The 13,634-nt window shown below is 40.1% G+C and overlaps 1 protein-coding gene and 2 pseudogenes across 1 annotated transcript; 1 reads left to right on the top strand and 2 right to left on the bottom strand.

Annotated features, from left to right (window-relative positions):
- The first annotated feature begins 1,568 nt into the window (after positions 1–1,568).
- On the top strand, positions 1,569–2,709 carry LOC118841148 (annotated as a pseudogene).
- Positions 2,710–8,946: 6,237 nt separating this feature from the next.
- LOC118841145 (transmembrane protein 242-like) lies at positions 8,947–9,312 on the bottom strand. The gene has a single exon (XM_036748544.1). The coding sequence runs from the start codon at positions 9,295–9,297 to the stop codon at positions 8,947–8,949; it is 351 nt and encodes a 116-aa protein (XP_036604439.1). The 5' UTR covers positions 9,298–9,312.
- A 319-nt stretch (positions 9,313–9,631) lies between these two features.
- LOC118841715 lies at positions 9,632–11,228 on the bottom strand (annotated as a pseudogene).
- Positions 11,229–13,634: the final 2,406 nt, after the last annotated feature.

Raw genomic sequence — 13,634 nt, 5'->3', positions numbered from 1 at the left:
ATGCAAGTTGCTTCTTGTGCCAAGATGGCAAAGTAAGGAAGAAATTTCTATCAGCCCTCCAAAATTCCCCTGTAAACAACCTTGAAAAACCTCTCAGAACCGATTTATGTTTGAGGAGGCAACTTACCAACAGAGCAGGTCTTTCTCCCAGGGGTGGGGGAGTCACACCACATGCTGTGAGCCCCACAGCATTCTACCAGTGGAGGCCCCAGACCTGTGCAAGCCAGAATCCCAAGGCAAGCAAGCAGTGCCAGACCAGCAGCAAGTGTGGCATCATACCTACTGCTGACGAGCAGTGAGACCCAACCCTTAGGGCCAGTCAGTAGTAAGACTGCCCCGGAGTCAGCCAGAAGAAAAGCCTTGTTGAAAGCTGGGCCACGAGGTGGGCCTTACCCTCAGTACAAGCCAGGAGCTAGGCCCCTCTCCCATGCAAGCCAACAAGGAGGCTACAATGTTAATGGGATATGAGATCTTCCCTCCTCATTAATAGGCCTAACCTGGAGCCCATTGGGGGAGGAACTTGCCTGAGGAGACACTTGCCTGTAGGAAGGCTTTCACACCTGTTGGTACTAAGCTAATTGGGCAGTGAGTCACGAGGTTTGTGAGATCTTTGGATTTCCTGGTGAAGACTCCAAGTAGTTGTTTGTTCAGAGCTTCCCAACTACTCAGATATAAAGGCTGTCTTGATACTGTGATGCATGTAAAGTGTATAGCAATATGGCTTTGATCCAGGCAGTGAGAGCCTTTCTGTTGGTTTTTGTGCTAATTTCTCTGCTTGTATTTTCTCTGACATTCAGGTTGCTGATCTTTCCTATGAACTTGTGAATGTAATTAAAAGTAGGATTGTTAACCCTTTTTTGAGCAGTCTTTAGTAGAAAACAAGATCAAAGAATTTGTGCTAGCAGGTCAACCTGGGTATGCTAGGGAGCGTGCTGTTACAGAAGCCCTGCCTCCATAGCAAGCCAGCAAGGAGGTTCCCCTTCACTGTAAGCCATCATCAAGTCCCCAAGCCTTGGCACAAGCAGCTTGGGATGCAAAAATCATAACTCTTTCATAAAAGCACAGATGCAAAATAGGCCAAAAAATGAGCAAAAATAAAAAAAGAAGTTGATTATAGAAGGTTTCTATGGTGACCAGAAAGATTAAGGCACAAACTTAGAGGATGACAACAGTATGAAAATGGCTACTCGCAAAGCCTCAAAGAAAAATACAAATTCATATAAGGGCCATAAAGAACTCCTGGAAGACCTTAAAAAGGACTTTTAAAATCAAATAAGAGAAGTAGAAGAAAAAGGTGGAAAAAGAAATAAGAGTAATGTAAGAGAACCCTGAAAAGGAGTCAACAGAATGAGAATCAATAAAATCAAAAGAATCAACAAAAAATGGAAAATTATTTTTAGAAATTTGCCAAAGAAAATAGCTTCTTAAACAAAAAGAATTAGCCAAAAAGAAAAAGAGGTACAAAAGATAATAATTCTTTAAAAATTAGAATTAGGAAAAATTAGTTGAAAAAAAACTTCCCAGTGCCAAGATGGCAGAGTAAGCAGTAAATCACTGTGACTCTGCCACATTCACCAACATTTATTCTCAAAAGAACATCGCTTTTGGAAATGTATGCTGACATTTTTGCAATCCAGATTTGTTTGTAAGCATTGGTGATCAGAAGGGCCCTAAGGACTAATTTGTGCGGGTGATAAGATGGTACCTTTCTGCTTTCCATGCAGAAAGGAAAGGGTCTGTGGCTAAAAAGTCTTACAATCCCATTCTGGGTGAGATCTTTCAGTGCCACTGGATGCTGCCCATGGAAAATGAAGAGAATGCAGAGCTGATGTCTGAAGGCCCTGTGCCCTTGGGGATCCAAAAATTGCGTGGCATTTGTGGCAGAACAGGTCTCCCATCACCCACCCATTTCACCTTTTTATGCTGAATGTTTTAGCAAGCCAATCCAGTTTGACGCACACATATGGATAAAGTCCAAATTCCTCGGGATGTTCATTGGCATACACAAGATAGGACAAGGTTGTGTCTCTTGTCTTGATTATGACTAGCATTATATTCTCACCTTTCTCAATGGCTGTGGAAGGTCTGTTCTCACAGTGCCCTGGGTAGAGCCAGGAGGAGGATGTAGCATTAAGTGATCCAAGTCACTTCATCTTTCACTGAAAGTACTTCTGTGGGGGCAAGAAGCACTGAATCACAGCTGAAAGTTTCCCTCCAAATGACAAGAAATTTTTTTGTTCGACTGAAGGGGGTTGGAATGGTGTCATCTATGTGAGATATTCAACAGGGGAAAATACAGTCTTCATTAGTACCAAGAAAGTTTCTATAATCAAGAAAAAAGTGAGGAAGCTGGAAGACCAGAATGAGTATGAGTCATGCTGTCTCTGGAAAGATGTTACTTACAGATTAAAAAGCAGAGACATCAATGCAGCCACTGAAGCAAAGCACGGAATGGAAGACAGAGCAGAAGCTCAAGAAAGGAAGGAGAAAGACATGTAGTGGGGGACCAAGTTATTCCATGAAGATGGAGAGTGTTGGGTCTATGATGAACAATTACTGAAATGACTCAGAGCCAGCAAACATGGACCTTCAGAGGAGCGAAGGCCTTGGTGCTGCCAGCCCTGCCATCTCCACTTTCTCTTGGGGCTTTGTGGGGAGCCCCCTTTTTCTTTGCTGTGGTTCCTGTCTCAGAGATACTGGACTTACTGATGTAGGTGAACAATTAAAGCAGGACAAATCTCCTTTATTCTCTTGGTGGCAGTCACTAGAGCTTGACTTCAGTTTTAAGAATCCATTCAAGCTTTGAAAACATCTATAAACACTGGGCTCAAAGGGATGTGTGTGTGTGTGTGTGTGTGTGTGTGTGTATCACACACTCTAGTGCCACTGCCAAGGTACAGAACAAGTCTCACATAATCTTGGGTTCTTTCTGTCTCTCTCTGTCCCTGTCTCTCTGTCCCTGTCTGTCTGTCTGTCTGTCTGTCTCTCTCTCCCCCCCCCCCCCCACACACGCATAATGGAATTATTCACTTACTATTATTTACATCTATAAATAGGAATTCCTTTGGATGGGGGGTTTATTAGAAAATTATTTAGCAAACTATAAAATCAAATGTTTTAGCATTTAATTACCTCACTCAAAATAATTTTTGTATTTTTTATTTTTAAATTGAACTAATGAATTATAGCTAAACCTTGGCTATACTTTAATTCCACTATGGGCATCATCTTAAGGCTTCAAAAAATAATTTTCCAAACCTTTTTGTGTTTTATTTTCTTTGAACTCATAACCTTTGGGCAATCAATCAGCCCAGTGAGCCAGAGCTAGACTTGACCTTCATACAAGAATGTCCAACACAATTTTACAGATGAAAAAAACAAAACCTAGGGTTAAGTGGCTTTCCCTTGTCCATGTGGTAGAGTGGGAAAAAAATGAAGACTGGGAATTCTGCTAATGGTGTGATCTCTACCCAGGTAACTAAAGCCTGGCTGTCAGCCTTTGACTTCCCTGGGATCACTCCCAAAGGTCCACAGCAAAGCTATGAGGCCTAATTATGTTTTTTTTTTAAAAAAATGGATACCAATTAAAGGTAAATACAGTAAAACAAGAATCAAACAAATTAAAATGAATGAAAAAACAGAATACAATGTAAAATATCTTATTGTAAAAACAACTGACCTGGAAAATGGATCCAGTCAATGGACTACCTGTAAGCCATAATCAAAAGGAGGACCTGGACAGCCTCTTTCAAGAAATTACAAGGAAAACTGCTCTGATATCCTGGAATCAGAGGGAATAATAGCCATTGAAAGAATACACCAATCACTTGAGGAAAGAGATCCCAACATAAAAATGCCAAGAAAAATTATAGCCAAATTACAGAACTATCAGGTTAAGGAAAAAAATACTGCAAGTGTCTGGAAAAAAAAATTCAAATATCATGGAGCTGCAATCAGGATTACACAGGACTTGGCAGCTGCAACCTTAAAGGATCAGAGGTCATGCAACATAACATTCTGGAAGGCAATTAAAAAAAGTGTCAATTAGAAAGAATTGTATTCTGACATAGGAGACAGCTATTGTTAGGGCATGGAAAGCAGAAAAAGAGTGTCATTCAGAAGGAACAGAGGGGAGGCTAGTTTAACTGGTCTACAAGAATAGGCGTAGAAATCCCCCCTCCCAAAAGAAAACATTCCTGAGGTAGATTGAATCTCTGCTGAAGATCAAAAATGACAAAAGTTTAGGATGCCTTCCCTAATTAGAAATGGCACTGGGATAAGTCAGGAAAATATCAGGAACACAGAAAAGTTTAACGAGCATTCCCATAGTATTCAGTGTAGATTGGAGTGACGGAGAAACATTGAGTTTTCAGCAATGATATTCAGATTCTCAGTGTCACTAATTTTCCCGTATTGGAACTAATTTGGGGGAAAACTTCTCTCTGCAGAACAGGGATGGGACTCATCATAATGGGAGACAGTTGCTCTTCCTCACATTTTACAGAGAAAGATATGCAAATTTGGGTCCTCTCACTAGGGAAGAAAACCAGCAAAAACCTGTCTGCAGTTCTGAGAGAGGAGTTTTCTTCTGTGTGGCCTTTCTTTCCTAAGGACTAACATTGTAGAACGTGAACAATGGCTTTGGCCTGAATGGAATTTTTGTTCTGAATATTTTACAGGGTATTTTTGTGTTTTATTTGTTTTTTGATTAAGGAAGTACTCTTTCAACTGATATATTTGTGTAACTATTGTCTTTAATGACTCTTTGTTTGCAGGTGTCCATTGTGATGTTCAGCTGGTAGAGTCTGGGGGTGATGTGAGACAACCTGGAGGATCTCTTCACCTTTCTTGCAAAACTTCTGGATTCACCTTCAGCGACTATAGCATGAACTGGGTCCTCCAGGGTCCAGGGAAGGGGTTGGAGTGGCTCTCATATATTAATTATAATGGAAGAAGCATAAACTAAGCAGACTCTGTGAAAGGCCAATTCACAATCTCCAGGGACAACAGCAATGACATGCTTCACCTGCAAATGACTTCCCTTAAAGCTGAGGACACAGCCATGTATTACTGTGCAAGAGACACAGTGAGAAAAAGGAGTATGAGAGCAGACATAAACCTCCTCATTTAGATAGGCCACGTGGAGAATGACTTAGAGAGGTAACTCAACAACACTGAGCACAAGGAAACTACTTAGAACAGGCCAGCATAACCTGGATCACCCAGGTGGCTTACAGCCCTTGGGCCATTTACAGCATGCTAAAGGGTTGCAAAGGACTTTAGGCAGCCTTGAACAGTGTAGAGGAAAACATCTTTTCTATGCAGAGGTGTTAAGTGTGAAAAGAAGCCAGGAATTCAGAGATCTCAAACTTAAGTTCCCAAGGCAAGGTCATCTGGAATGAATTCACAGACCCAAGCAATCTTCAAGTTAAGTTGGCAAAAGTTTATTGTTATGCTTTACAGTGGGCAAGAGTTCTTAGGAAACCTGCAATCTAAAGGAGACACAATTATATCTTATATATGGCATTTGGGGGGGAAACATGTGTTAAGTGATTAGTTGTTTTGAGGTGGGATTAGGGAGTAGTTAAGGCATGGTTAACGAGTGGCTAGTTCTTAAGGGAACTTGGATTTGGAGAAGGTGAGATCAAAAGGCTTCATCAGGAAAGTCCCAAGGCATGCACTATATCGACCTTCGAAAAAACCTGTATCAGCAGCAGCCATTGAAGTGCACCTGCTCTTTCCACAGCACGGACTGAAACACCCCAGTCCTTGACCTCTTTAGCCCCTACCAATACATCAGGAGATTCCATAGGGGGCATCCTAACACTCTAAAACACCCTGGACAACCTTACCTTAGAAGGGGTAGGTTAGTATCTGAATACAGATAGCCAGTCAAGGTCAAGCAGAACTGATCACATGTCCAAAAAATTTAAGCAAGAAGCAGAGCTTGGTTCTGAAACAAAGCCCCTATTCAATTACAAAGGCCTGAAAAGATGAGTTATCTAAAGGGGAAAAAATACTGTGCCCTATAAAGAATAGTTGTACAGAAAGATGGTGGCATCATTAAGATGCAGAAGAGCCCTGATCCCCCACAAAGAACCCTACAGGGCTCAGAAATGCAACAGTATAAAAAGAAATAAGGAGAAAAACCTACAGACGCCATCACAAAGCCTTGAGATTCATTTTCTCTCTTGTCTATTATGATTTTCAGCACATTTATTTTTTTTGATTTTATAATACTCTTTATTTGATTAAAGAATTTGTATTCTTTGTGTACACTGCAATGTTATATTCCCTATGTAATTATTTTACAGGGTTACAAAACTTCTTTCGTTTTAAATATTACCCCAAAAGTCATTTCAAAAAAAAGTTCCTGTGAAACTAAACCTGACTTTTAAAAATCATATGGACAAGCAACTCTTGAACAAAACTGGATTAATAATGTTTCTCACCTACTTAACTACATGATAAATTTCTTCTCCCTGTCCCCCTCCCCCCAAAACCCTCACATGGAAACCAAGTTGAAGATTCCTCCCTGATGCAATTAAGAGAAAAAAAAGGGGGAGGCCAGGAACTTCCTTGGAAGACAATCCCAGGCCCTTTATAAAAGTACGAACTGCTTCAAGTACACTCTCTACAAGGGAGAGAGAAGGATTCTTTTACTGGCTAAAGGGGCAGGAGTACTTCTATACATGAGTTGTTTGTTTGTCCCCTCTGCCAGTCGCTGCTGCAGCACAAGATGCCATTTGCTGAAGCCAAGCCTTATTGAGTTTAGTGGACACAAATCTAGGCTCAGCTGACTGCTGAGTTTTTCTCTTATTGGTGGATAAGCTGGCATGGAAAATCAACCAGCATCTATCTGGTACTATGTGGAAGAAAAAGTTTAAAAAAAAAAGGGAAAAGTGGGTTTTTCCAATAAGCATTTATCTAAATGGAAAGTGCACAAGGCAGAAAATGGCCTATTAAAACAGTCCCTATACCAGGACATACAATAAGAAATTTCCACCTGCTTGTTAAGGACCTAAAACCTGGTAGTAATGGGACATCCCTTCAATGTTACAAGTCAATGAGATAGTGGAGACTCAATGAATTCAGCCTCAAATACCACCATTCTATTCTTGTCTAGGATTCTGAGGAGGACATGACATTCAGAATGGCCAGGAGGGAGGTGGTGGTGACAGGATTTTAAACAAGACACAAACACTCTAAAGAATGAAACTTAAACCTTTAGCCAGAGTGCCCCAAATGGAATAACTGCAAATAGGGGAACCTTGACAACAGACATGATTATATCCATGGATGGAGAAGCTCTAATCTAGGGGCCCAAGAGCAGCATCATTCTAACAGGTCTGCTATTCTTTCCCAAGTGAAGATCATGAGACCACTTGAGAGCTGCCACTTAGTCCCAAAGAGAAGGCAGCTACCTCTCATTCTTGACTTCAAACTAGATTCTCAGCAATATTCTTGGGGATGGGCCTGAATGGGGGACATATTGGGAGTGGGCAGAACAGAGAAGTGGGAGTAGGCAGCAGGGAGAGTGAAGGGAAATGGAACAGGTGTGTAAGACATTCTTTGTGTTTTCACTCCAGAATCCCATTACAAAATCGAAAACTTTCACTTTCAAAGTTCTACAATTAAGGACTGGCCAGATCAGTTCGTTTCAAGGAGTGACAAACAAATGCAGTGCTTATGTATGAAAGGATCCCAGTGCCTGACTGAAGTGACAGAAAAGAAGGCTAGGGGCAGAAGGGATTAAAAAAAAGATTAAAACCTGTATCTGTAGAGAAAACCTTTTGTTTTTTATATTTTAGAAGTTTTTATTACTATTCTCAATACAACGCTTACAATAAGAACCCATTAATCAACATAAAAATCAAACATCAAAACTCCAAACTTTGAAATGTACATTTTTTTTCTCATTTGAGTCCCCAGTGCCCCAGTGCCTAAGGAACTGCATTATTTATTCATTTATTTTTAGCATTCTTTTTTTAAATTTTGAGTTCCAAATTCTCTCTCTCCTTCTAACCCCTCTGTCACCCATTGAGAAGAGAAGCAATATGATACCCATTATACATGTGAAGTCATGCAAAACATATTTCCACATTAGCCAGAAACATGTATATCTTAATCAGAGAGAGAAAAAAGATCACGTGAAACTGGAACATCTTCTGAGCTCACTTTGCTTCCTTTCACATGTTCCTATATTTTCATGGATGTTTCATATTTGTCATTTTCATGACACCATGCTCTTCTGTCACATGAATAGAACACAGTTTATTCAGCCATTTTCCAACCATTGGACATATAAGGGACTTCTAGTTTGTTTTTACCATTGCAAATAAAGAAGCTACAAATATTTTGATACACATAGGCCTTTTGGTCTTTTTCATGATATGTTTAGAATAAACCCAGAATCAAAGGGAGTATATTCTGTGATTCCTGTGGGATACTGCCAAATTACCCTCCAAAAAAGCTTGTCCCAGTTGCACCAGGCACTGTATTACAGATTTGTATTATTACACTGTATCAGTAACATTATACACAACCACAGATATATGGACTCCGTGAGGACCAACCCCGACAGACCTCGCTCCTCTCAGCAACACAAGGTCCAAAGACAACTCCAAAGGACTCACGACGGAGAATGCTATCTACATCTGGAGAAAGAACTATGAAGTTTGAATGCAGACTGAGGCACACTCCATGCTCGCCTTTTCTCCCCCTTTTTTTCCACTTTTTTTCTTCTCTTTTGTTTTTGTTTTTGGGTTTTGGTTTTTTTTTTTTTTTGGCTCTCTTTCCCCTCTCCCATGATTCATTCCATTGGTCATAATTCTTCTCCACAACTTGACCAGTGCACAAATCAATTCAATGCGAAGTCATACGTGGTAGCTACATGAGACTCCATGCCGTCTTGGGGAGGGAGGGGAGAAAATCTGGAACTCAAAATTATGTAGAACCGTGTGTGGCAAAACTGTGAACTCCTAAAGCTTTCCAGACTGCAAAACTGATTACACCAACTCCACACCATGCATAAAGTGAACCCCAACCCAATGCTCGCAAGGCGAGAGAAGAACCACTCTCTGGTAAAGCAGCTGTGGCAGTAATTCCCTTATTGAACCATTGAGGGCTTTTCTTTTTGGCCAGTGACAAAGTTGTAACAAAACCAGCAAACATTCCTGCAGCAGCAACTGTACCAAGAAAAATTCCACCTTTCACAAGAAACAGCCGGTTGTCCGGGGCCGCGGGCTGCTCCAAAGAGTCGGGGAGCCCCCCGGGCCCGGAGCCCACGGGCTCCATAGCTCGATGGCGGCCGAGCCGTCCACCAACCAGAGAAAACCTTTTAAAGCAAGGAAAGTATGAGTTGTAACTGCATTTAGGGAATGAAATGAGGGGTGAGGCATAGAGGATGTTTAACTGGGGGCGTTCTCTGGGGAACCTGCTTTCCGGCTGGCCAGTGAGATCTGCCAAATAAGACAGCAGCCTTTCCCCCCCACTTTAGCTTGTGTCAATTCGTTGCCAAAGAATGTCTCTGAGACCCTGGAACTGGGGATGAGTTGAGGGTCCTTGCACATACAGAATCGTGCATCTTATGAGAAAAAAAGATTTCCAGTGGCTTGCAGAATTAGAAAAAATTCTTTAGCCATTGTGGGTTTCTTCTTTTATTTAAAAATCTTCTTTTTCGGTTCCCTTCTCTTGGAATTACAGGATTTCATATTTATCCACAAGGAAGGTGGTCTCTGTGGAAAACCTTACAGGACTATTCCCATCCACTTGGGTCACTTTGGTAACCTGTATGTTGCAATAGTTCTTTTTGGAGATGAAGGAGACTTGCACAGGAAAGAAGTCATTAGGCTGCCCAGCAACGCTAAATTCTAGGCTGCCACTCTTGTTTTTGGCATCAATCACTGGCAGGCACCACTCCAAGGTGTTGCGTCGACTGTCATGGCGGTATTCACCATCAATCTCACCAATTATAGGGGCACCAACTCCAGACGGGAGTGGGATGATGATGACTACATCATTCAGTTCCAAGTTCTCTTCTTGCAGCTCATATTCTATGTTGACATCACAGCCGTTTCCACTCTCAGAGGGCCAGCAGTTAATTGTCAATGGAATGAAAGATTCTTCTGTGGTCTGTAGCCTCCGCTTTAGCACTCCAACATCACTGTTGACTGGGAATGACTTCTCAGGGTTCTTCAAGCCAATGAGAGATTCTGCAGTAAAGAGTTTTTTGTCCACATTTGGGTGGGTTTGTAGTTGTACTCCTTTCTTATCTTCGTTTTCCACGTGTAGACGAATCCAACCAAATTTGTCATCTGAGATCCTTAGCATTATCATGCTATGTAGCTCCATGTTCTGCAAGCCTCCATCTCATTCACAGGTCAATGTAATTTTTTCTTCAATCTTCATATGCACACTTTCCATGTTAATAGGTGGAGTGAGCACTTTGGCTGCTTCAGAGGTACGCTTGCCTGTATTAGAGGACATAATGGTTTCACCTTCAGATTTCAGTTTGTCCACAAAATTGTCTACTTCTTTCCCTTTGGCTCCAAGTTTCAAAGCCTTGCTTGGACCTGAAGGCCTGGCTGGTGCAGGTGCCACTTTTGTTTTTTTCTGTTTCAATGATAGTCTCTGTGATCATGGCAGCTGTGCTTCCACCAGAAACCGCCAAGCTTCCAAATCCTCCAAAGCCTGGTGCTTTTTTGCCCTGTCTCTCAGCATCTCTTTGAGTCTGCTGTAATTCTTTTGCTTTACATCTCATCTCAGCCTTGGCCTCATGCTCCTGAGTCTCTTGAACTGCTCGGAACACCTTCTCCTCCTGAGAGTCTATTTCTGTGAAAGTCCGGATTTGTGCCAGGTTAACATTCTCTCGGTAACCCAGGGCAACAATCTCATCAAAGGCAAAAATCAGGTCAAAGCAGTGCTCAGATATCTCATTTTCTTCTAAGGCTCGGCAATATTCAGGGATCACTCTAGAGAAGAGTCATAGGGTCTCCAGGTTCTCCAGGACATTACTATTTTTGGTGGTGATCAGAACCATGTACAGCTTCTCCATAGGTTGGTAGACATATCTTACACTCTCTGTCTCAACAAATGTATGTTTTCTTTCCAGTATTCATAAGCTTCAGGAAAGCTGCTAGCAACCCTTCAATTCGAGTCCAGGTCATTTCCACAAACTGTCGAGAAACTATAGCTTTTGTGCAGACGGCTGCTGCCAACCGCACCATGATGAGAGCGGTGGTGCGGCGAGCTCACACTCCGGTTCCACTGGGCAGAAGGTTGAGGGACCCGGGCGGGGAGGACCGGCCACCAGACCTGCTGCTCCCCTGGCAGGAGCCACCGCTGCTAAGCTTCTTGCCAAGATCGATTTTCAGCACATTTACTTCTTGTATGAAGTTAAAATATAGATTCATATAGATTTAAAATGAAGGCCTAGAGCAAAATCTACTATGCTTCAGATGAAGAACAAAAAAAGAGGGTTAGCATTCATGATTTAAACAAAAAACCCTCCAGTAAACATAGACATGATAAAAGAAAGTGTCAGGGCATCATCAATAATGTATCAAAATCAATACTTAATCTATGGACTATATATGTAAAGGAAAAATCAAAAAATTAGGGGGAAAAATAGAAGTTAAAACTACAAATTGGGAAAAGCTTAATGCACCCCTTTCTGACAAAGTTAAATCTATCCCAAAGGTAAAAAAAGAAAGGACTCAAATAGTATTTTAATAAGATTAGATTGGATAGATCTTTGGTATTAACTGAAATAGAATACAAAATAATTTATATGCCTCTAAGTTGTAACATGGCATTTTTCCAAAAACTGACAATATATTGGGACACCTCTGCAAAACCATAGGAAAGAAGGTATACTAAAACATATAATTTTCTGATCAGAATGCAATAAATTTATAATCAATAGCCCTCATTAAAAGTAATTGGAGATAAAATAATATAATGCTACAGAATCATGTTATTAAAGAGCAAATTACATAAATAGAAAATATTTTTAAAAGGATATAACATTAAAGAGATGACATTCCAAACCTTATTGGATGGAAATAAAGCACCTGTTTTCTTAAAGCTAAACATTTTTTATCTCCAAATGCTATCATTAATAAAGAGAAGAACAAATGAGTGAATCAGTTATATAAGAACAATAAAACTTTAGAATCAAGAAATTAAAAATCAAGTCAAAATTCTGAAAATAAATAAAACTGAAAACAAAATTATTGTGGAATTGATAACTAAAAATAGTAGCTTTTTAAAGAAAAATGACTAATTAAGTTAGCTAATCAGAGAGATAGAGAGAGAGGGGGAGGGAGAAACCCTATTATGCATGAAAAAAATGAAAAACAACTCACAATAATTGAAGAAAATAACAGGAAACCTGTAAAAACTAATATTTTTTTTCTTTTATCCCTTAGCATTTATTTATTTTTAGTTTTCAATATTCACTTTTGTACAATTTTGAGTTCTAAATTCTTCTCCCCTCCCAACTGCAAGACAGCATGCAATTTGATATAGGATATATATGTATGATCATATTAAAAATATTTCCACATTAGTCATGTTGTGAAAGAAGAATCAGAACAAAAAAGAAAAGCCACAAGAAAGAGAAAAAAGGAATAAATAGTATGCTTTGATCTCTATACAGACCCCTTAGTTTTTCTCTGGATGTGGATAGCATTTTCCATCATGAATCTTCCGGGATTGTTTGCAATTGCATTGCTCAGAAGAGCTAAGGCTAACAAAGCTGATTGCCACACAATGCTGCTGCTACCGTATACAGTGTTCTCCTGGTTCAGCTCACCTCACTCAGCATCAGTTTATGTAAGTCTTTCCAGGTTTTTTTTCCTGAAATCAGTCTGCTCACCATTTTTTATGGAACAATAGTATTTCATTATATTTACATACCACAACTTGTTCAGCCATTCCCCAATTGATGATCATCCCCTCAATTTCCAGTTCTTTCTCACCACAAAAAGAGCTGCTATAGACATTTTTGTACATGTGGGTCCTTTTCCCTGTTTTATGATATCTTTATGATGCAGACCCAGTGGTGCTATTGCTGGGTCAAAGGGCATGCACATTTTTATAGCCCTTTGGGCATAGTTCCAAATTGCTCTCCAAAATGTTTGGATCTGTTCACAACTCTACCAATAATGCATTAGTATTCCAATTTCCCCACATCGTCTCAAACATTTATCATTTTCCTATTTTGTCATATTAGCCAATTTGAAAGATGTGATGTGGTACCTTAGAGTTGTTTTAATTTGCAAGAAACTGATAAAATTAAAAGGTGATAAAACTGGCAAATTAGAGGAAATGGATGAATACTCACAAAAGTATGAAAGACTTAGCTAAACAAAAGAAGAAATAGATTATTGAAATAACAATATTATTTTTAAATTTTATTGATGTTTTCTATTTCTTACTCCACCATGGTATCCCATGTATCCTTCCCTTTTCCCCTCTTCAAGAACCATTATGTATATTTAGGGAGAGACTTCTGGGAGCCAACATGGCAGAGTAAACAGTTAATCATTGTTGCTCTCTCATATTCACCTCTGAATAAAAACCTCTGAATAAAATAGCTCCCCAGAACAAAACCTGAAAAACAGAGACAG

Source organism: Trichosurus vulpecula, chromosome 3 (assembly GCF_011100635.1).
Source record: "Trichosurus vulpecula isolate mTriVul1 chromosome 3, mTriVul1.pri, whole genome shotgun sequence".
NCBI lineage: Eukaryota > Metazoa > Chordata > Mammalia > Diprotodontia > Phalangeridae > Trichosurus > Trichosurus vulpecula.
Note: the sequence above shows the minus strand (reverse complement) of the source record. Positions and strands in the feature narration are given on the sequence as shown.